Raw genomic sequence first — 21,966 nt, forward strand, 5'->3', positions numbered from 1 at the left:
GTCATTGAGAAACCAGGTCTAGAAGAGATGCAGCACTAGGTACAGCAAATCTTCCTCGACCAAGATCTCGGTGACATGTTGCTCCCCGATCCGCTTCGAGGGCACTTTCTCATGGCGGATAATATAGAAACTCTGGTTGGTAAGGATGCCGAACCGGACGGGATGCTCCATCACTTGGGACCCGAAAGGTTAAACAACGGTGTGAGAAATAAATCTCGGTGAGTCAACAACTAAGCCTGGCTAGGGCGTAGATTCGCTCAGAACATCCTAGCAAGCAATCACAACATCATAGAGCAAATATCTCAATCACATGCAAGCTTACCCTCTAGAAGCCACACATAATGTAATGCGGACGCGACATGATAGTCAAACCAACCAAACCAATTTATTAGCAAAGCATCACATTACTTGCATGGATAGGACACCACACGTAGTCCATTTATTATTATGTATGACCCGTAAGCCCAGTATACTAGTCGGTTAGTACTCTTCCGGCAAGATCAAGTATCGTCTCTTACTTCCAACAACGGCTTCTAATAGTCCATGTGACCGCCTTCGACCAACCGGAAAATAATGATTGTCAACACAACACGAAACTAACGGGAATCCTTTAAAAGGCTTCGGTCCTTCACAAGTTGCGACCGGCAAACGAACAACCAGAAGACAATAACTAACGCGCATCCAACGGTCAGAAGACAATGATTGTCGGGACCGACTAATCGGAAGACAATGATTGTCGGGATTCCCAATTATGTGATTACTCAAGCACTTCGATATTTAGCTAATTCATTTCTTTAGATTTAGTCGAATGCTCATATACGCATGCTCAAATACTTGGCCCAAAGCCGTTTTCGTGCTAAAACATGCAAATTGATCTCATATGTGGTCACGTAAATGCACAATTCCATCGATTGACATTTCAAGCAATTTGAGGCGATTAACCCTCAATCAAACACCTGTGAAAAACAACAGTCAATTCCAACATCCAAACCCAACAATTCAAGAGTCGATTACTCAATTGAAGCCATTCAATTTCAATATCAAATTCAAATCCAATCGACAGTCAATGGTGCACTCGTCTCTAACCTATTGCTTGCTCGCGATCAATCAATCACAACCAATTAATTCTAATCCACAATTAGCCACAAACAACCTAGCTAACCAACTAACTTAACTAATTACGGTCATTTACCCTAAACCAAGGCTTTAACTAATCTGATCGTAATTAATCTATCTAAACATCCTAACGAGATAATTAATCTAATTCCGAACGCAATTAGCGTCCTAATCAAGAGTTAGGGGCTAACTCACTATTTAATCTAGCTCGAGCAACCAAACGACGATGACAAAGGCAGCGGCGATCCTCGTGGGCCTTCGGTTGAGCTCTCGGCCACCTTAAGTCTCGGGATCCCTACGCTTGGCTTCGAGTCGGGCCGGACAGCGGCGGTCCTCTCTTGGGGCTCCCGCAGAGTCCCAAACAACAACGGTAACGACGAGGGACGACGGAGGAGGGTGGCAACGGGATCTTTTTGGGGTGGCGCACGGCGGTGGCATCACCGGTAGCTCGGGTTCGACGGGGCTCGGGTGCAAGGCGCCGCCGAGAGAGAGAACTAGAGTGAGAGAGAGGGCCGAGACTAAGGTGATGGGCTCTCGATTCATTGAGGGCCCGAGGGCACGGCCAGGGCGAAGAACGGCCACTAGCGACCTAGATGAGCGGCGTTGAGGGCCGGGTAGAGCTCGCAATGGCGTGGCGGCGTACCGCGGTGGGGGTAGATGGTTGGCGACGGGGTGAGGGAGAAAGCAACAACAAGAACAGCTTCGGGGCTGGGGGGCGTCGCAAAGAACTAGAAGAAGAAGAAGAAGAAGAAGAAGAAGAAGAAGAAGAAGAAAGGAAGGGGTTCGGTCGTGGGGTTGGGCGAGAGGAGAGAGAGAGGGTGATGTGAGGTGGAAAGGATGGGTTGGTGGGGAAGTGACTTGTATGGGAAAAGATGAAGGGTGGGTTCCACTTGGGGGTTATTTGAAAACTTTGTCTTCCAATACATGAAGAGAAGGGCAAAACGGTAAATTGGTATTTTTGGACTGAAGGAAACTTGGCGTATCGAAAAGAGGGCATTTTGGTCCTTTTCACAAGCTAGGCTCGATCCGTACTAAGCTTAGGCGCAAGGATTTAAAAATCCTAAATCTCGACGACTAAGCTTTTCGAATCTAACCTAAACCGATCGACATTTCGGGAATCGTCCAAGTAATCATCACTTACGTCCTTACGATCCAAAATTTTATACAGACTGAAATTCAATTTTTATCTTTTTATTGAAGTCATGTACTTTGCGATCAACAAATTTTCATGGCGTCGCAACTCTCTCCACCTTAGGAAATTTTGTTCCCAAAATTACAGTACAGCCACAACTACTCAAAAAGTTAAGGGTAGCTCCTTTTCATAACTTCCTCGTTCTCCTAGGTAGCTCCTTCCGTCCCATGGTGTTGCCAAACCATTTTGATTAGCAAAATCGTCTTGCTCCGGAGCACTTGCTCTTTCCTATCCTCAATTTTGATTGGACGTTCTATGTACAAAGCTCGCTCATCCAGCTTGATCTCTTCATAACTCAGCACATGAGTGGGGTCCGACTCATACTTCGTTAACATTGATACGTGGAACACATTGTGTACCTGAGCAAATCTTGGCGACAACGCAAAACTATAAGTCAAATTTTCAAGCCGCTCTAAAATCTCGAATGGTCCAACATACCTAGAGCTTAGCTTCCCTTTCTTGCCAAAACAAGATGTCCCTCTCATGGGCAACACCTTGGGATAGACGTGGTCACCCACCTACAACTCCAAAGGCCTACGCCTCCTATCGGTGTAACTCTTTTGGCGACTTTGAGCATTCCTTAGCTTGTCTTTGATTTCTTTGATAGCTTCCATAGACCGCTCCACCAACTCGGGACCGGTAATCTTCCTTTCACCCACTTCGTCCCAACAGACTGGTGTCCTACATGCTCTAATGTACAAAGCCTCGAATGGTGCCATCTTGATACTTTGCTAATAGCTGTTGTTGTAGGCGAACTCAACCGGATGCAATTGTTCTTCCCAATTGCCCTTAAAATCCAATACACATGCCCTTAGCATGTCCTCCGGAGTCTAGATCGTCCTTTCATACCGACCATCTATTTGCGGGTGATAGGCCGTATTGAACTGCAGCTTCGTTCTCAAGGCAATCTGTAGACTCTTCCAAAAGGTCGCGATGAACTTGGGATCACGATCCGAGATGATCGTCACTAGAACTCCATGTAGTCTCACTATATGCCTCACATATATATCTGCATATCTGTCTAAAGCAAAGTCCTTTCTTCTTGGAATGAAGTGTGCCGACTTTGTCAATCCGTCGACCATGACCCGGATTGAATCATGTCCTCTCTGACTCCTTGGCAATTCCATCATGAAGTCCATCGTGACATGCTCTTATTCCCACTCCGGGATCTCCAAAAACCGTAGCAACTCTCCAAGCTTACAGTGTTGTGCCTTGATTTCTTGACAGGTCAAACATTTAGCTACATGCTTGGCTATATTCTCTTTCATGCCATTCCACCAGTAGTGTTGCTTCAGATTATGATACATTTTCGTACTTTCGGGGTAGATACTATAACTACTATGATGTGCTTCCAATAAGATATCCTCCCTTAGACTTTCATCGGCTGGCACAACCAAACGTCCTCGAAACTTCAGTATCCCATCCTCGGCCACTTGAATGTCAACTCTTCGCTTAGCTGAGTCCTCTTGAAGGATCTTCTAAATAGTGGGGTCCGTCGACCGCTGGGTCTTCATTCTAGTCCGCACTTTCGGCTCAATCCTTAATATAGCCACAAGACTTAACAGGCGACTTATCTCCAACTTAAAGTGTGAGTCTCTCACTTGTTCAAGCAAACGCCACTCATGAACACGTAATTGAGCAATCACCGATTTTCTACTTAGGGCATCCACAACCTTATTCACCTTACCGGGATGATATAGGATCTCTCAATCATAATCCTTAAGCAGCTCCATCCATCAACGCTGCCTCATATTTAGCTCCTTTTGAGAGAACAGATACTTCGGACTTTGGTGATCGGTATATACTTGAAAACTTTCTCCGATCAGATAATGCCTCTAGAACTTCGGGGTGAACATGATCGCAACTAACTCCAAGTCGTGCATCGGATAATTCAACTCGTGGGGCCTCAATTGGCAAGATACATACGCTACTACCCTTCCATGTTGTATCGTAACACAACCCCGGACCTCCGAGGGATGTGTCACTGTAGATCTCAAAACCTCCAAAACCGGACGGAATTGTCAACACAGGAGGCGTAGTTAGCTTATGCTTAAGCTCTTGAAAACTACGCTCGCACTTGTCTGTTCATTCATACTTCACATCCTTTTTCGGCAGCTTAGTTATAGGCAAGGCTATAGGCGAGAACTTCTCCATGAATTGCCTATAATAGCCTGCCAAACCCAAGAAACTTCTGATCTCTATCACTGTCGTCGGTCTTGGCCAATCTATGATCGCCTCAATTTTGGAAGGATCCACAACAATACCTTCATCGGAAACTACATGGCCTAAAAATGCCACACAAGCTAACCAAAACTCATACTTACTAAACTTGGTAAAAAGCTGATGCATTCTCAGAGTCTCTAACACTATCTGTAGGTGCTGATCAAGATCCTCAGAACTCTTCGAGTACACCAAGATGTTATCTATGCAAACAATTACGAAGCAATCCTAGAACTCCTTGAACACTCTGTTCATCGGATCCATAAAGGCAGCAGGAGCATTTGTCGGACCAAACAGCATCACCGTGAACTCGTAATATCTATAACGTGTCATGAATGTCAATTTCGACATATCTTCTTTCTTGATCCTCAAGCGATGATAACTCATCCATAGATCGATCTTAAAGAATACCGATGCTCCCTGCAGCTGGTCGAACGGATCATTAATCCTCGGTAGTGGGTACTGGTTCTTGATCGTCATTTGATTCAATCGTCTATAGTCGATGCATAAATGCAACGATCCATCCTTTTTCCTTACAAACCACACTATTGCTTCCCAAGGTGATGCATTAGGGTGGATGAACCCTTTATCCAACGACTCCTACATCCGAACATTGAGTTCCTTCGGTTTTGACAACGCTATCCTATATGGAGCTTTGGAGATCGGCTCCGTCCCAAGAGCTAACTCAATTACAAACTTTATTTCTCTTTACGGGGGCAATCCAGGCAGCTATTGAGGAAAAACGTCTAGAAACTCACATACTATGGCAATATCCTCCAACTTAGTTTCCCCAACGGATGTATCCACTACCGTAGCCAAATAACCCTAATAGCCACTGTCCAACAAATGAGTCACCTCCAGTGACGAGATTGCTACGATCGCGGTTCCTCCTATATTTCCCACAAATTCAAAACTAGCCACATCCAACGGCTTAAATTGGTTAGCCTTACGATATCAGTCCATCGTGACCCTTTGCTTCGTTAACCAATTCATACCCATGATTAGGTCAAAATCAAACATCTCTAGCACTACAAGATTTATCTTACTTTCATAACCATCTATAACTAGTCTACAACCAAGACAACCTACTGCAGCTACTACGTTATCCTTTAAAGGTATGGATACCTTAAAAACAACATGTAATGGCACTACATTTAATCCAAACAGCTTAACAAACCGATCCGCAACAAACGAATGAGTAGCACTAGGGTTAAACAAAACATAAGCTACGCTATTGTGCAAAAGGACTGTACCTGTGATGATCGACGAATCCTTCACTTCCTCTCGGGTGACAACAGACACCCGTCATTGCTCCTGGGGTCTATTCTAGTAACTTTGGGGCACATTCCTTCTAGCTTAGCCTCCCAGCGGCTTAGTGCGTTGTATTTGCGAGCAGTCCCTTATAAGATGGCCCCGCTAGCCACATCCAAAGTAAGCACCACGCATTAAACACGGAGTAGACCCATACCTCTAGTTACATAGGCGACATACGTCATCTCGACGAGGCATTGGCTTACTTATGCTTGCTCGGCGAATGGGTGGGATGTGGTGTCTATTACCATGCATCGGCCTCTTTCCTTGGTGCTTATGAAATCTATTTGAGGGTGCAAACCGCGATCCAAAACCGGCAGCCCTTTTAGCCGGATCTTGCTCTACCATCTAAGCTATATCATAGAGATCATTGTAGTCCTTCGGGTTGAATGGCACCAATACACTCCCGATCTTGGGCTTCAACCCATTTCTGAATCTTCTAGCCCTATCCACGGGGTATTCAACTAGTATCGGGACGTATTTGGATAGCTTAACATACTTGGCTTCATATTGATCCATTGTTAGTTGGTTCTAGCACGGGCGAAAGAACTTTGTCATCTTTTGTTTCCTCGTGGTGTATGAAAAGTACTTTCCATTAAATGCTTCCACGAAGACATCCCACGTTGGGATCATACCCTTGGGAAGACTCTATCCTTGGAAGCTCTTCACCAAGTACTTGCGTTCCCTTGCAATTGATAGGCAGCTAGGGTGACCTTATCCTCGTCGGTATACCTCGGTAGGTCAAAAGCCTTTTCTAGCTTCTTGATCCACAAAGTGGCAGCTTCGAGATCTTCACTCCTAGTGATCTTAGGGGGTTTCAACTTAAGGAACTACTCTACCATCTTCTAAGCTTGGCGTCCATCATTCACAACTGTAGCTAGAGGATTCATAGGTGGGGTTTCAATAGCGGCGGCGGTAGCAAGCGTTCGATTTCTCACTTGCTGTCCCATCGGATCCCCAATAGCTCCAAGTGCTTGAAGAATCCCAGCCATAGTCGGCTCCCGCCCATCGGGCCCAGTAGTACATGGTGCTCTTACTCCCTCCAAGATTTCTTCGATCGGCCCGACAGTTTTACCACAAAGCGCTTAGGGTGCTCTCCTACCGCGTTCACTCATTTCACGGGTAAACTTCGAAGTCTTGCCCACCCCATAGTAAAACACGATAAGAAAGCATCCCAACAACTTGAAGCAATAGTAAAAATCACATGCACAACTCTTAAAAACCTCTTGGCTATCTCATTTCCCATCGCTCCTTATTACTCTAGGTCAATGACCGGATGGACTAGGCCGACCTTGTTACGATGCCACCTTGGACGGGGATGTCACGCCCCGATCCCCCGAGCCCGCAACATCCCTACTAATCCGCCATAGGTCACGAAGGATAACGTCCTAAGTACACTATCGACCTACGAATTTATGGCACATGCGAAACGTGCAACTCTCCCAAACAAACAAGATCGGCGGGAATAGTACAGCGGGAAAACCACAACAGTTATTCCACAAAAGACAATTTCATTCAACAAAGAAAAGCAAATGAGTTTTAACCCTACATAGCTACAAAAGACATATGCAATCTCATTCTTCCGGGCGGCTCACTAGGACCTCAAAAAGATAATCGGTTGGGTAAGGTTAAACTCTCATATACCGCTAAAAGATTACTCCAACAGCCATGCATTGGCATCAATAGGGCTTCAAAAAGAGGGCTGTCATATCTAAGCCCTAGAACACTGACTATAAGAGGGCTCCGACTCCATGTCGGGCTTGCGGTCCACTACTTCCCCGTCTGGCATATCCAAATCCATGGGATCCCAAGAGGGGACATAAGGGCATGGATTAGGCGGTCCCTCATATCTCCGTAACGGACCATAGAGCATGTCATGGTCATTGAGAAACCAGATCCGGAAGAGATGCAGCATTAGGGGCCACAAACCTTCTTCAACCCGGATTTTAGTGACATATTGCTCCCAAACCCCGCCCGAGAGCACTTCCTCAAGGTGGATAATATAGAAACGCTAATCGGTATGGAGGTCGAACCAGCCGGGACGCTCCATTACTTAGGACCCGAAAGATTAAACGACGGGATGAGAAATAAATCTCGGTGAGTTAATGCCTAAGCCCGGCTAGGGCATTGATTCGCTCAAAATATCCTAACAAGCGATCACAACATCATTGAGTAGATATCTCAACCACATGCAAGCTTACCCTCCGGAAGCTACGCATAATGCAATGCAAACGCGACATAATAGTCAAACCAACCAAACGAATTCATTGGCAAAGCATTACATCACTTGCATGGACAAGACACCACACATAGTCAATTTATTATTAGGTACGACCCATAGGCCCCGAACACTAGTCGGTTGGTTCTCTCCTAGCAAGACCAGGTATAGTCCCTTATTTCTGGCGATGGCTTCTAATAGTCTATGTGACCCCGCTCGACCAACCGAAAGATAATGATTATCGACACGGCACGAAACTAACAAGAATCTTTAAAAAAGCTTCGGTCATTCACAAGCTGCGACCGGCAAATGAACAGCCAAAAGATTATGATCGATGCTCATTTAACAATTAGAAGACAATGATTGTTAAGACCAACTAATCAAAAGACAATGATTGTCGGGATTCCCAACTCTGTGACCACTTAAGCACTTCGACATTCAGCTAGTTCATTTCTTTGGATTTAGTTGAATGTTTATACACGCATGCTCAAATACTTGACCTAAGGCCGTTTTCTTGCTAAAACATGCAAATTGATTTCATACCTGGTCACATGAATGCACAATTCTACTAACCGACATTTCAAGCAATTTGAGGCAATTAACCCCTAATCAAACATCCGTGGCGAACAACAATCAATTTTGGCATTCAAACCCAACAATTTAAGAGTCGGTTACTCAATTGAAACCAGTTGATTTCCATATCAAATTCAAATCCAATCGACAATCAATCGTGCGCCCATCTAACCTATCACTCGCTCACGATTAATCAATCACACCAATCAATTCTATTCCACAATTAGCCACGTACGACCTAGCTAATTAACTAACTTAACTAATTATGGTCATCTACCCAAAACCAAGGCTTTAACTAATCCGATCGTAATTAATCTACCTAAACACCCTAACGAGCTAATTAATTTAATTCCGAATGCAATTAGCGTCTTAACCGAGAGTTAGGGGCTAACTCACTATTTAATCTAGCTCGGGCAACCAAACGACGACAACAAAGGTGGCGGCGATCCTCGGCAGGCCTTCGGTGGAGCTTTTGGCCACCTTAGGTCTCGGGAGCCTCCGGCTTGGCTTTGGGGCGGGCTGGACAACATCGGTCTTCGGTTGGACAACGGCGGTCTTCACGTGGGGCTCCCAAACGACAATGGCAATGACGAGGGACGGTGGAGGAGGATGGAAGCGGGATCTATTTAGGGTGGCACGAGGCGGCAGCATTGCTGGTAACTCGGGTCCGACGGGGCTCGAGTGCAAGGCATCGCCGAGAGAGAGAACTAGAGTGCGAGAGAGAGGGCCGGGACTGTGGTGACGGGCTCTTGATTCCATGAGGGCTTAAAGGCGCAGCTAGGGCGGAAGACCGCCACAAGTGGCCTAGACGAGCGGTGGTAAGGGCGGAGCTGTGGTGGAAAGGTGAAGTGATAGTGGTCGCACCAAACGCGACAAGGAAAGGAGGGAAGCATTTGGGAAGCAAGGGATGTATGAGCCGGGTAGAGTGTGCAACGGCGTGGCGGCGTGCCGCGGTGGGGGTGGCTGGTCGGTGACGGGGTGAGGGAGAAAGCAACAACGGCAGCAGCTTCGAGCCTGGGGGGACGGGCGTCGTAAAGAACCAGAGAAAAGAGAAGAAGAAGAAGAAGAAGAAGAAAGGAGGGGGTTCGGTCATGGGGTTGGGGGAGAGGAGAGAGAGAGGGTGATGTGAGGTGGAAAGGGTGGGTTGGTGGGGAAGTGAGTTGTACGCGAAAAGATGAAGGGTGGGATCTACTTAGGGGTTATTTGAAAACTTTGTCTTCAAGTACATGAAGAGAAGGGAAAAAGGGTAAATTGGTATTTTTGGACTGAAGGAAATTTGGTGTACTGAAAGGAGGGCATTTTGGTCTTTTTCATAGGCTAGGCTCGATCTGGACTAGGCTCGGGCATAAGGATTTAAAAATCCTAAATCGCGACGATTAAGCTTTTCGAACCTAGTCTAAACCGATCGACATTTCGGGAATCGTCCAAATAATTGTTACTTATGTCTTTACGATCCGAAATTTTTTACTGATTGAAATTCAATTTTCATCTTTTTATTAAATTCATGTACTTTGCAATCAACGAATTTCCAAGGCGTCACATCGCCTCTCCTCCAATTCAACAAAAAACTCAACAATTAAATTTCAAGCCATGTCTCAAAAACAATCATCACTTCTTCGTCCGAAAAGCAAACAATTAATCTTTGCTCAACTAAGTTCGACCTACTAAAAGGAAATGAAGAAGACAACAATCACGAAATGCCATATCTCTAGATTGAAAGCCAAAAAGTTCAAAACAATATTGAACATTGTGGAAAAGTTCAAGGGCCTTCATAAATTTAAGATATATTTATAGTTCAATATTCAGACAGCTTAAGATGCCACGAGAATCTGTTATGTACTTGGTTGTTTGGCATCATAGAACTAAAGTCAGGAGATTCAGTATTCATTTCTTTACATTCTTGTCTCTAATTGAGTTCCTGAAAATGATCCATTGCAACCATGTTTTTCCACTCACGTGAACAAGGTTCCTTCAAGATTCAGTCTCTCATTGATTCTGCAGGACTAACCGGGTGCATGATCAGCTCCACACATGCAAAACGCGAAACTAAACGAAAGCAAACCAATCAGAAAAGCACCACTCCCATCCCCAAGCTGAATAGAATTGCATTTCATTGACCAACCAGCGGTCTCGTATCTAATCTCACAAGCAAAAGTCCGACACTTTGAAACAATTCATTGCCAGACAACACAGATAGCTAATAATAGAGTTTACTCAAACAGACCCAAACCCCTCCAAGCAAAACCCACCATGGAATCCCAAAGGCAAATAGACCCATAGCTTGAATGAGCACTCTGTGGAGTTAAGATGAGTTGACATCATAACTGGCCAAAGCTAACTATTGGAGCTTTTTATTCTTGAGAAACATCAAGCATTGCAACCAATGAACACAGTGCTCTGTTTAATTTTGTACTGCCTTTTTAGTAGTACACCTTCTCTTTGTAGTCTCCAAATGTTCGGGAGTTCCTTGATTCACTCCTTTTCCTTCTTCTTGTTGCTACATTAAATCCTTTCTAACTTCTCTGAAGATACGAACTCAAACCAACATATCACCATGTGAGACTAATTTTTTACCTTTGGGGGTTGCAGGAATTGAGTTTTTTCTAATAATTTCACTAACACAAACAAGCAGACACCAAGCTAGAGCCAACCCCCTCCTTCACATGAGGAGACGAATCGTTATGGCCTCTCAAATCAATCTCATTCCACCTATACAGACTTCCCCACGGATCGCAATTCGATGAAAGAAGAGCAAGCAAAAGTTTCACACCGAAAAATTAAAAAGATAAAACCCCTCAAGAGTACAAAATTCTGTAGAAACTTGTTGGCATTTGGTCTCATCATAGGAAGATCGATTAATTAATGATATTCTGCAAAAACCAACCTCGATCGTCGGTCGGGTAGGCTGGAGGTCGGAGCGTCGCTCGTGGTGGTCCGGGTGGCAATCAGTGAAAGGCCAAGAGTGACATGACAGAGGAGAGAGGAGCTCGGTCGTCTAGCTCGTGCCTCGAGGCCAGAGCGGTGGCGTAGGACCTGAAGTGTCAAGGTTTTCGGGCCTTACCACTAATCCCTTAACCTTTTATTTTCGGGCATTAGTGATACTGGCCCATATCTAAACAAGACCAAGGGCTGGCCCAAAAATATCTTAAATTTTCGGGCCGAGCCGGCAAGGGCCTTTTTGACACCCCTAACAGGCGGTATAGAGTCCACTCAGAAACTTGTCCGTTATTCAGCACGAGTACTTGAAATGACAATATTGCAGGAAGAAAAACCTCGCCAGCTCAGTTGTGTAACATCTTCATCCTCCACGTCGTTTGGATATGACTATGACATATTCTTGAGTTTTAGAGGACCTGATACTCGCTCGGGCATTAGGGATTTCTTGTATGCAAGCTTATTATCTACTGGAATCCACACATATAGAGATGATGAAGAGTTGTAAATTGGAGATGAGATTGGTCCTGACTCCTGACTTACTCAAGGCAATCAACTAGTCAAAAATTTATATTCCCATCTTTTTCAAGTGCTATGCCTTTAGTAAATGGTGTCTTAATGAGTTGGTCCGAATGATGGAGTGTGGGAAATCAAGGAGACAGAGGATCCTGCCAATCTGTTACTATGTTTCACCATCTGAGGTTCGTCATCAAGCTGGGTATTATGAGGAGGCCTTTGTTTCGCATGAGAAGCAATTTGACCATAATGTTATCAGCAAGTGGAAAGCTGCTCTCAAGGAGGTTGGCAATCTAAAAGGTGGGGACATTGATTCGACGACTGCTAGGTACTCGGTTTTGTGGTTTATACTTTTATGATTCATCATAGCTTCTATATAATACTCAACATACCATCTTCTTCAAACTTCAAATCGTTTTTCAGTCTTGCTTTCACAATATAAGAAGTGAAGGAGAGCTTGTAAACCTTATTGTCCAGAAGGTTATAGCTGAATTGAAAAAGGCTTATCTACTGGTGACTGATTGCTTGGTTGCCGGGGAACATCATATGAAGGAAATCAGTAGAATGGTATGTGGCGACTCAGATGATATCACATCACTTTGAAGATTGTTGTTTTCTTTCTAACATCAGAGAAAGTTGCCAGGTAAAAGGAATTGAGTGTTTGCTGAATGAGCTACTATCTGATATCCTGAAAATGAACTGGCCAAACATTAGTAATGTTGAATATGGAATTAAGAGGACAGATGAAAGGTTAAGGTTGCGTAGCAAAAAGGTTTTGGTTCTACCTGATGATGTTGATGAAAGGATTCGCTTGAATGCACTTATGGGAGGGCCAGTGTGGCTTGGAAAAAGGAAGTATAATAATTATCACTAGTACAAACAGGGATGTCTTCAATGTGCCTGAGGTCTTTTGTAATTATGAGCTTATTGAAATGGACTTCAACCATTCTCTTCAACTTTTTTTGCAAACATGCTTTTACAGGAGATCATCCTTTAGATGAGTATGCTGCCCTCTCCAATGAAATAAAAATGACAGGAGGTCTTTCTCTGGCTCTTGAGGTTATAGGTTCACAACTATCGGGTAAAAGCAAAGATGTTTGGGATGTTACATGGGAGAAGTTGGAAAAGGTTCCTCATTAGGAAATTCAGAGAAAGTTAAAAATATGTTACGACACTTTGGAGTATCGGCAAAAGCAGATCTTTCTTGATTAGCCTGTTTTTACGTTGGATTTGATAAAACGAATGTGCTTCACATGTGGACTTCCGATCTCTTCCCAGGTGAAGGTCTTCAAGTCCTCCAGTAGAGGTCTTGGATAAAAATTGGAGAAGACAATAAGCTATGGGTGCATGTTCACCTAAGAGACCTCGGTAGAGACATTGTTCACCGAGACCGTAACAGGGAACTAGAGGACAGACCAGATAAAGGAATCACGAGGGAGCTTTGGACATTTATGATGAGAAAGAAGGGGCCTCCTTCGCTTTAAACTGCTGCGTCTGCCTAGGCAATAACAGAGATTAAAGGCCACCAAGGTTTCAATAACTTGGGGAGTCTAAAACTGAAAAAGTTGAATCGCTTAAGAAGTTACCTGACCTGACTCACCTGAAGAAGCTGCAAAAGCTTGATCAGCGGAACTGCACCAAAGTGTTCGAACTGCTGGGCAGATTGGAATCCTGGGAACAACTGTGCATCCTCGCCTGCAGACCCTTGGAGAAGTTACCAGATATATCAACAAGGAAGCATTTGAAACATGTTCATGTGAACATTCGATTTATAAATTGAGTGGCAATTACTTCAGTTGATTTAATTGTCGGAAAACTATGTAATATGAAGTTTTTTATCTTAACAGCTCCCTAAAATGGAGGTTTATAAGATGATGGGAGCCATTGCACAGCCAAGTTGGTTGAAATCTATCGCAAAACTAGAAAGATAAGCCACAAAATGAAAGGAGAGAGTGAACAATCGATGTCCAGACTTTTTTATCCCCTTAAATTTGAACTGAGTGAAAGCCATTTCAAAAGCTCAAGCTACTAGAGATCGATGTGATATCTAATTTATGTCGAACTCCATCCTCTGGATCTTAAGCTGCAACAAGAAAACAATAATTGAGCAAATTCATGAACTCTTTCCGTGTCCTAAAATTTCACATCAGTTAGACAAACGAAATTCTTTGAGAAGAAAATCGTGGATAAACAAATAAAACAACCATGTTTGGAGCCGTGAACATATCTCGAGCTTGTTCACTCTCTTGGTGACTTTGCCTTGTGGCCGACGAGGGCTCATAGGCCCTCGCTCGGTGGCCGGCGGAGGTTGCTAGGCTTTCATCGGTGGCCGATGGCCTCCTGCTGGCCCTTAACAATAAAAGGAAAAGAAAAGAAAAATAAGACATAAAGAAATTAAATAAGAAAATAAAAAAAAATCACTTTACCATCAACTATCCTCCTCATTAGTAATACCACATAAGATAGCCAGTGGATGTTCGACATCTAATTCATCGATTTCTGATCAAAATTAATTAGATAGACTCAATTAGCAAAATATGAAAAGATTTAGGACTCAATTTACACAATTAAAAATAAAAATTTAAGACTCAATTGGCATAACTACAATAATAGGTTTATGATTTTTTGGTCATTTTTTTTTTATCATTTAACTATTATTAAACAGAGAGAATTTTTTCAACTATCGATAACTTCTGAATTTGAACAAAGAGGTAGAACCACCAGCGGCTGTATATATATATGAACTTTCGCGACACATTCATTCGGAAGACTGATTTAGGAATTTAGATTTTAGAAGAAGGCGTGGGAAAAGCCATGTGAGATCAATGAGAAGAGAACGTAGACTTGAAATGTACAAAAGAAACCGCGCTGGAGGCTATAAAGTTCGGTGTCAGTGTCCGGGACACTTCCTACTGGGGGACGTAGACTTGCTGTAGCACTGTGCCGTTGACCCCGCTGATAATAAACGAAGAAAATGAAATGAGCAAATGACGAGAACAGCCAAACCGAAAAAGCGGGGAAGAAGGATAAAGAAGGCTGTTGTGCTGGGGCGGTGAAGCCAGAGCCAAACCAAACCTGTGCTTTGCAATTTGCTATCACTGGATAAGAAGTGACGCCATGAACTACCTGTGGCGAAGGATCGGCAATAGGAAGAGCAACAGCGGTCAGTCGTCGTCCGACAAAAATGCGACCCAAAACGAGCCGCAGGAGCCCGAGCTGGTAAGGAGCAAGCTGGTGTTGTTGGGGAACCCGGCAAAGAGGTTCGATTGGAAGGATGTCGAGAGGGCCAATTGGGAGCTGCTGGGGGAAGGGACGGTCACGACGTCTTACAAGGTTGACCTGGAGGACGGGATCACCACGGTGGTCGTGAAGAGGCTCAAGGACGTGGTCTTGTCGGCCAAGGATTTCCGGGACAAAATCGAAGCTTTGGGAGCGATGGACCACGAGAACCTGCTCCCTCTGGCGGGTTACTTGTACAGCAAAGACCAGAAGTTGCTCTTGTACGATTACATGCCCCTGGGAAGCTTGTGGGACCAATTGCATGGATGCAGAGAATCGGAAGGGACTCCCCTGAGATGGGAAGTCAGGCTATCGATTGCCCTCGGAGCTGCCCGGGCCATCGAATACCTGCACGCCCGGGATATCCACCACGGGAACATCAACTCGTACCACGTCCTCCTCACGCCGTCCTTCGAGGCCCGGCTCTCCGATTGGAACCTGCCCCACCTCACAAGGCCTGACCAGGAGGCCAGGGCCAACCCGTCAATGGGGGATGTGTATGGCTTCGGGTTGTTGCTTCTCGAGCTCCTCACTGGGCGGCTGTCCTCGAAGCACCGCAATGAGGTAGGTCAAGTTGTAGATCTGCCTGTGTGGGTCGCCAACATGGTTCTCGAGATGGGGATTGTTGGAGTTTTGGATGAGAATCTCGTATGGTGCTGCGACGATGTGGAGACGGGGATGGTTGAGCTGTTGCAGGTGGCGGATAATTGTGTATCCCCTAAATCGGGAAAGTGTCCTCAGATGTCTGAGGTACGTAGGAAGATCGAGGAGCTGTGTAGCCCTGGGGGACAGCGAGCTGGGGACTCACAGCCCGACGAGGTCAGCCACGGGACCAAGGATACATCTTCTTCGCTTATTCCTGGTGCACAGGTAGACAAGGAGTCGCAGCTCGACCAGTTCAGCGAACTGAACACTGATATGTATACTCGGTGAGTTGATTTAGAGACTGGCAGAAAAGCTTGGTTGCCTAACTACATGACTCCATTTAGCAACATAAGATCAATTTAATCTTCTCCAATGTCCCCCATATACAAGTTAATTAGTGAGGAAGTGTATGTCAAACTAAAGAAGAGTGGGGAAGGAGGGATGGAAACATGCAGAGTTTCGCATCTTCAGGGCCTACTAACGTTCTTTCATGCAATAACAGAAGCCTCCTCCCAAAACAAATGAATCGACTACACAAAGAAGTTACTTGTTATAATCCATACAAAGGAGAACTGTGCTAATCGTGTTATATATACCGAACTGGGATGAACTCTAGCTCTTTCAAGATGCTTGACTTGAAAAAATTTGATTTAGTCTTGGTGAACAGCGGCCTTACCCAGCAGATACTTTTTGCAGGGAATCACCAGATGGGGTTCTGGAAATTTCTGAAAGAGTTCATGGTAAGTGTTTTAAATGTTCAATATTGGTCTGTTGATAATTTGACAGTGCAACATTGGCAGGGTACCTTACTGTACCTACTTTCTTTTGCTTTAGTGTTCTAGATTCACTGAGATGGTATTAATGGCCTCTACTTTTGTATTCTATGATTTAACAAGAAGCCTCATTGGTTTGACAGGAAATAGTTTTGGTTACTGATATGCTTCTGCTAAAGCATTAGTTTTTCTTTTTCTTTTTGTTTTTTGTTTGGGTGTGAACTCGGGCTCTAGGGCCACAAAAATCAAGGATGGATCTCATAGTCTAGCATAAGAAGCAACCTGTTTCCTGCGGAAGCAGAGTAATATCCAACAGGAGGTCTACTGAGTTGAACTTATTGCCTCCTATCAACAAATGCTTATTAGCAAGCCACCTTGCATAAGCATTACCTACCTAATAAACTCATTTATTAATTAGCAAATGACTTTGAGCAATTATTGGCCATGACCTTTTACTGCACAGCTTCATTATTACATGATTGGAGCCTCTTCAGGGTATTAGTTTGCATTCTTTTTGCCAAGTTTCTTAGTAACTATTGTTAAGTTAACAAACATGTGAGATACTTTTTATAGCAAGGGGAATGCTGCAATGGGATTTGATAACCTTCTGTGTCTGAACAGCATAATCCTGCTAATGCTACCTGCAATCAAATTTCTGTAAAATCAGTTATAGGTGAATATCATAATGCTTGTTTTGCTGCTATGACCAAGATTCTCTTATGGCCTATCTAGCATAATGTTTTCTTGAAAAGCAGGTGAGAACGTTCAATTCCAAGAGTGCAAAGGAGGATTAGCAGCTGTAACAGCGACCAACTTGGAGATAACTTCTGGTGGGGATTTTGCATCCTCATCAGCTGTTAGCAGTGGCAGTATGGAAGCTACTAAGGCAGTTGTCCATAATTCAGCACAAATCCCTGAAATGATGATGCTGCAAGAAGAAAAACCTTGCCAGCTTGATGGCATAACATCATCAACCTCTGTGCCATCTAGATATGACTATGACGTTTTTTTGAGTTTCAGAGGACCCGATACCCGCTCGGGCATTACGGATTTCTTGTATACGTGCTTAGTTGCTGCTGGAATCCACACATTCAGAGATGATGAAGAGCTGCGAATTGGAGAAGAGATCAGTCCTGAGTTACTCAAAGCAATTAACCATTCAGAAATTTCAATTCCTATCTTATCCAAGGGCTATGCCTTTAGTAAATGGTGTCTTAATGAGTTGGTACAAATGGCAGAGTGTAGGAAATCAAGAAAACAGAAGATCATGCCCATTTTTTACGATGTTACACCCTCAGAAGTTCGTCATCAAACTGGGTCTTATGAAGATGCCTTTGTTTCTCATCAAAAGCAATTTGATAATGAGGTTATCAGCAAGTGGAAGGCTGCTCTCAAGGAGGTTGGGGATCTAAAAGGATGGGACATTGATTCCATGAATGCAAGGTACTTGGTTTTGGGGTTTCTACATTTTGGATCCATCATAGCTTCTGTATGATGCTTGACATACCTTTTTCGCATACTTACAATTCCTTTCCTTTTTTGTCTTCACAATATAAGACGTGAGGGAGAGCTTGCAAAGCTAATTGTTCAGAAGGTTATAGCTGAGTTGAAAAGGGCTCATCTGCTGGTCACCGACTGCTTGGTTGGCGTTGAACATCATGTGAAGGAAATCAACAAAATGGTATGTGGCGATTCGGAGGACATTCAAATTGTCGGAATCCATGGTATGGGGGGTGTAGGAAAGACTACTCTCGCCAAAATCATATACAACCAGCTATCACATTGTTTTGAAGATTGTTGCTTTCTTTCTAATGTCAGAGAAACTTCACAGCTAAAGGGCATCGAATGCTTGCAGAATCAACTAATCTCTGACATTCTAAAAAAAAAGTGGTCAAAGATCAGCAATGTTGAGGAAGGAATGAAGATAATAAAAGAAAGGTTATGTGGTAAAAAGGTTTTGGTGTTACTTGATGATGTTGATCAAATGAATCATTGGGATGCACTGATAGGAAAACCTGCATGGTTCGGTTTAGGAAGTAGGATTATTATAACTAGTAGAAATAGGGATATTGTCGATGTTCCTGAAGTTTGTTATCCATATGAGCTTGTGAGCATGAACTTCAACCAATCTCTTCAACTTTTTTGCAAACATGCTTTTGGAAGAGATTACCCTTCGGACGACTATGTTGCTTTCTCCACAGAAGTGGTCAAAACTACCGGAGGTCTTCCTCTTGCTCTTGAGGCTATAGGTAAACTACTTCCGCGCAGAAGAAAAGAAGTCTGGGATGTGATATTGAAGAAGTTGAAACAAGTTCCTCTCAATGAAGTAAAAGGAAAGTTGAGTATAAGTTACAATGCCTTGGATGATAGGCAAAAGCATATCTTTCTTAATATAGCTTGCTTTTTCACTGGATTTGATCTAAGGATAATGCTCCACTCCTGTAAAGATTCCGATCTCTTTCCAGAGGAAGGTCTTGAGGTCCTTCAGAAAATGTCTTTGATAAAAATCAGCAAAGACAATAAGCTGTGGATGCACGATCAGTTAAGAGGCCTTGGTAGAGACATTGTTCAACGAGAATGTAATGAGGAACGAGAAAAACAGACTCATCCGTGGAACCATGAGGAAAGTTCGGAAATGGTGATGGAAACAAAGGTAAAGTTTCATTTCAATTACTTCCCCATCAAGCTGACAAATTTCATGCCTTTCCACTGTGATTGTTTGCTCAATGATATTAATGCAAGTTATTTATTATCTCATGATCATTGTTATAACTTGTTTCTTGGTTATACTAATGCTTAGATTTATTTTTCATGTTCGGAAATACTATTATAATTGTTCGATATGATATACTTGCCCGTTTGTTTTCCTGTCACAGGGAACAAAAAAATTTGAAGCTCTTTGCCAAAAGTTTGACCCTCAGTTGCTACATTATTTTGCAACCAAAGAGGTTGAGAGGCCGTCTAATCTAAGATACCCTGAAGTGAGGGTTTTCCAGGAGAACTGGCCTTCAGATGATTTACCAGCCAACCTACAAAACAATTTGCTTATGCGTTCCAAGATGAGATGGCTTTCGTGGCATCATTTTCCCCTGGAAGTTAAGATCACCAGTTTTTCCATGATGAACATAGTCATTCTGCATTTGGTGGACTGCCCTAATCTAATCGATGTTCAAAGCATTGAAGGTTTGGCAAGTCTCAGAATTTTGAAGCTCATAGAGATTCCGCTACTAGAGAGATTTCCTGATCTATCAAACTCGAAGAAGCTCAATGAATTGCATTTGGGGCACTGCCATAATCTAATTGAGGTGCAAAGCATTGAAGGCATGGGGAATCTCAGAACTTTGAAGCTCATAGAAATTCCACAACTGAAGAGATTACCTGATCTGTCAAACTTGAAGAACCTCACTGAACTTCAATTGCGGTATTGTCATAATCTAACTGAAATAAAGGGCTTCGAGGGATCGGAGAACTTGATGATATTGAAGCTAGGTGAACTTCCTCTACTTGAGAGATTGCCCAATTTATCAAACTTGAAGAAACTTGCACAACTCGACATCCGACGATGTCATAATCTTGTGAAGATTCAAGGAAGATTAGAGTCATTGGAAGACTTGTGCATACAAGGATGCAGATCTTTAGATGAGGTGCTTGACCCAGCTTCGAGTTTCAAGAAACTAAGATCTTTGCGAATACATGACTGTGAGAAGTTAAATCTTGATAGGATATGGGTCTCGAAATTCGAAGCATCTGACATAGTATATGAAAATTCGACGTGTAGGTTACTGAGTAAGATAGGCATTTGTGTTTGTCAGCTTGGTAGACAGTTCTTTTTGCCATCCCTTCCACAATAAAATTAAACAGACATGTAATGTACCCATGGTATCTTAACAAGAGTTGATCAGGTCAACCTCTGGTCATTACAATATGAGTGGCAATTGATTTTCTACGGATAAAACTATTAATTTTGTCCAATACAAGAGATGACTGGGTCATCCTCTCGTCATGAATGAGTTGGAGTTTCAACATCAAGGTCTATTGTCAACATGTCAATGTTCATTGGACACCCTCGATATCGTATCTTCTGAACAGCTACTACACTGATAAAACCAAACCGCGCCCTGAAAGGTCGAGTCAATGGTTGTCTGAGAGCTTACCGAGTGAGTTGGCCATTTCGATGTTTTCATATGGAAAAACATATTGATTTCCCCCAATTTAAAGACATGACTCGTATTTTAAGTACACTCTCTGGTTGCGTTTTTGCTATGTTATGGGTGGGAACAATTTCAATAGTCATAAGCAGATGTCAGATTGCAACGCCGTTTGTGTTGGGGTGTGGTTTATACTTTTCATCGATAGGAAGACACGGGGTCCCGCTCCCTGGTGATCAAGTGGGGTCCAGGGCTGCCCTTGCGGGTAGTTGTGCCGAGCCACAAAGCTTTGTTAGTTTCAATCCATATTTTTTCATTGGTAATTTGGGTTTAGACCCATGAATAGTTATTACTATATATTATCTATCCCTAATAATTGAGAGATGTAACAAAGAGGTACGAAGTACTAATTATAGTAGAATCATCCGCTTGATATAGCCTTAGTTTAAGGGTGAACTAAGATAAACCAATTTTATATATGCAAGATTTCGTTTAAGGGTCCAAGGAAATACACGGTTGACACGTGTGGTTAATTTATGCTTATGGAAAGAGAAATAATTATGTGATTGTCCTTACCAAAAAAAAAATTATGTAACTGTCTTTAATTCATTGTGAGATTAAAGGGCCTATTCGGGCCGAGAAAAACAAGATACAAAAATACAAGTAATTAGAAATTGATGTGAGATTCACTCTTCCAAGAATTTGTGGATCACAACCTAGCGTGATTCTTATATCATCTAATGACTATTATCCTAGCAAAACCCTTTTGTAAGAGTTGCATTGCACGGTTTAATAGAAAGGGAAATTCCGTATCTTATGGGATGGCGAGTGTCTTGAGGACCAACGACAGCTTAAATCATTTTGTGGCGTCTCATTTTATGAATTGGATCAAGCTTCGGATGAATTTTTGAGTCGGTTGTCATTTTGGTCGGACAAGCGGTGAAAATGTTTAAACGTGGTCTATTATTTCTAGTCTAGTCTCGACATGTAGGGCTCTTATATAGGGGTATGAGATAAGTGCTCATGGTCAACCTATATGTT

General features: G+C 43.2%; 2 protein-coding genes across 3 annotated transcripts in view; both read left to right on the top strand.

Moving 5' to 3' along the window:
- Nucleotides 1-21,966, top strand: part of LOC115728676 — a 223,554-nt gene that overhangs the window by 157,926 nt on the left and 43,662 nt on the right. The window lies entirely within an intron of this gene.
- On the top strand, nucleotides 15,916-17,621 carry LOC125314927. Of its 2 annotated transcripts, none has more exons than XM_048278360.1 (2): nucleotides 15,916-16,288; nucleotides 16,701-17,621. In XM_048278360.1, exons 1-2 carry the CDS (start codon nucleotides 15,963-15,965, stop codon nucleotides 16,777-16,779), a joined length of 405 nt encoding a protein of 134 aa, XP_048134317.1. In that variant the 5' UTR covers nucleotides 15,916-15,962; the 3' UTR covers nucleotides 16,780-17,621. The 2 variants fall into 2 exon arrangements, with proteins under 2 accessions (XP_048134317.1, XP_048134319.1); XM_048278362.1 differs by having other exon boundaries at nucleotides 15,916-16,229.

The sequence above is a fragment of the Rhodamnia argentea genome, chromosome 4 (genome assembly GCF_020921035.1).
Source record: "Rhodamnia argentea isolate NSW1041297 chromosome 4, ASM2092103v1, whole genome shotgun sequence".
NCBI classification, from domain to species: domain Eukaryota; kingdom Viridiplantae; phylum Streptophyta; class Magnoliopsida; order Myrtales; family Myrtaceae; genus Rhodamnia; species Rhodamnia argentea.

Coding starts and splice junctions, on each gene's coding strand:
- LOC125314927 (XM_048278360.1), top strand. CDS start 15,963: ATGGTTCTCGAGATGGGGATTGTTGGAGTTTTGGATGAGAATCTCGTA. Junction 16,289..16,700: donor AACACTGATATGTATACTCG/GTGAGTTGATTT, acceptor TACTTTTTGCAG/GGAATCACCAGATGGGGTTC.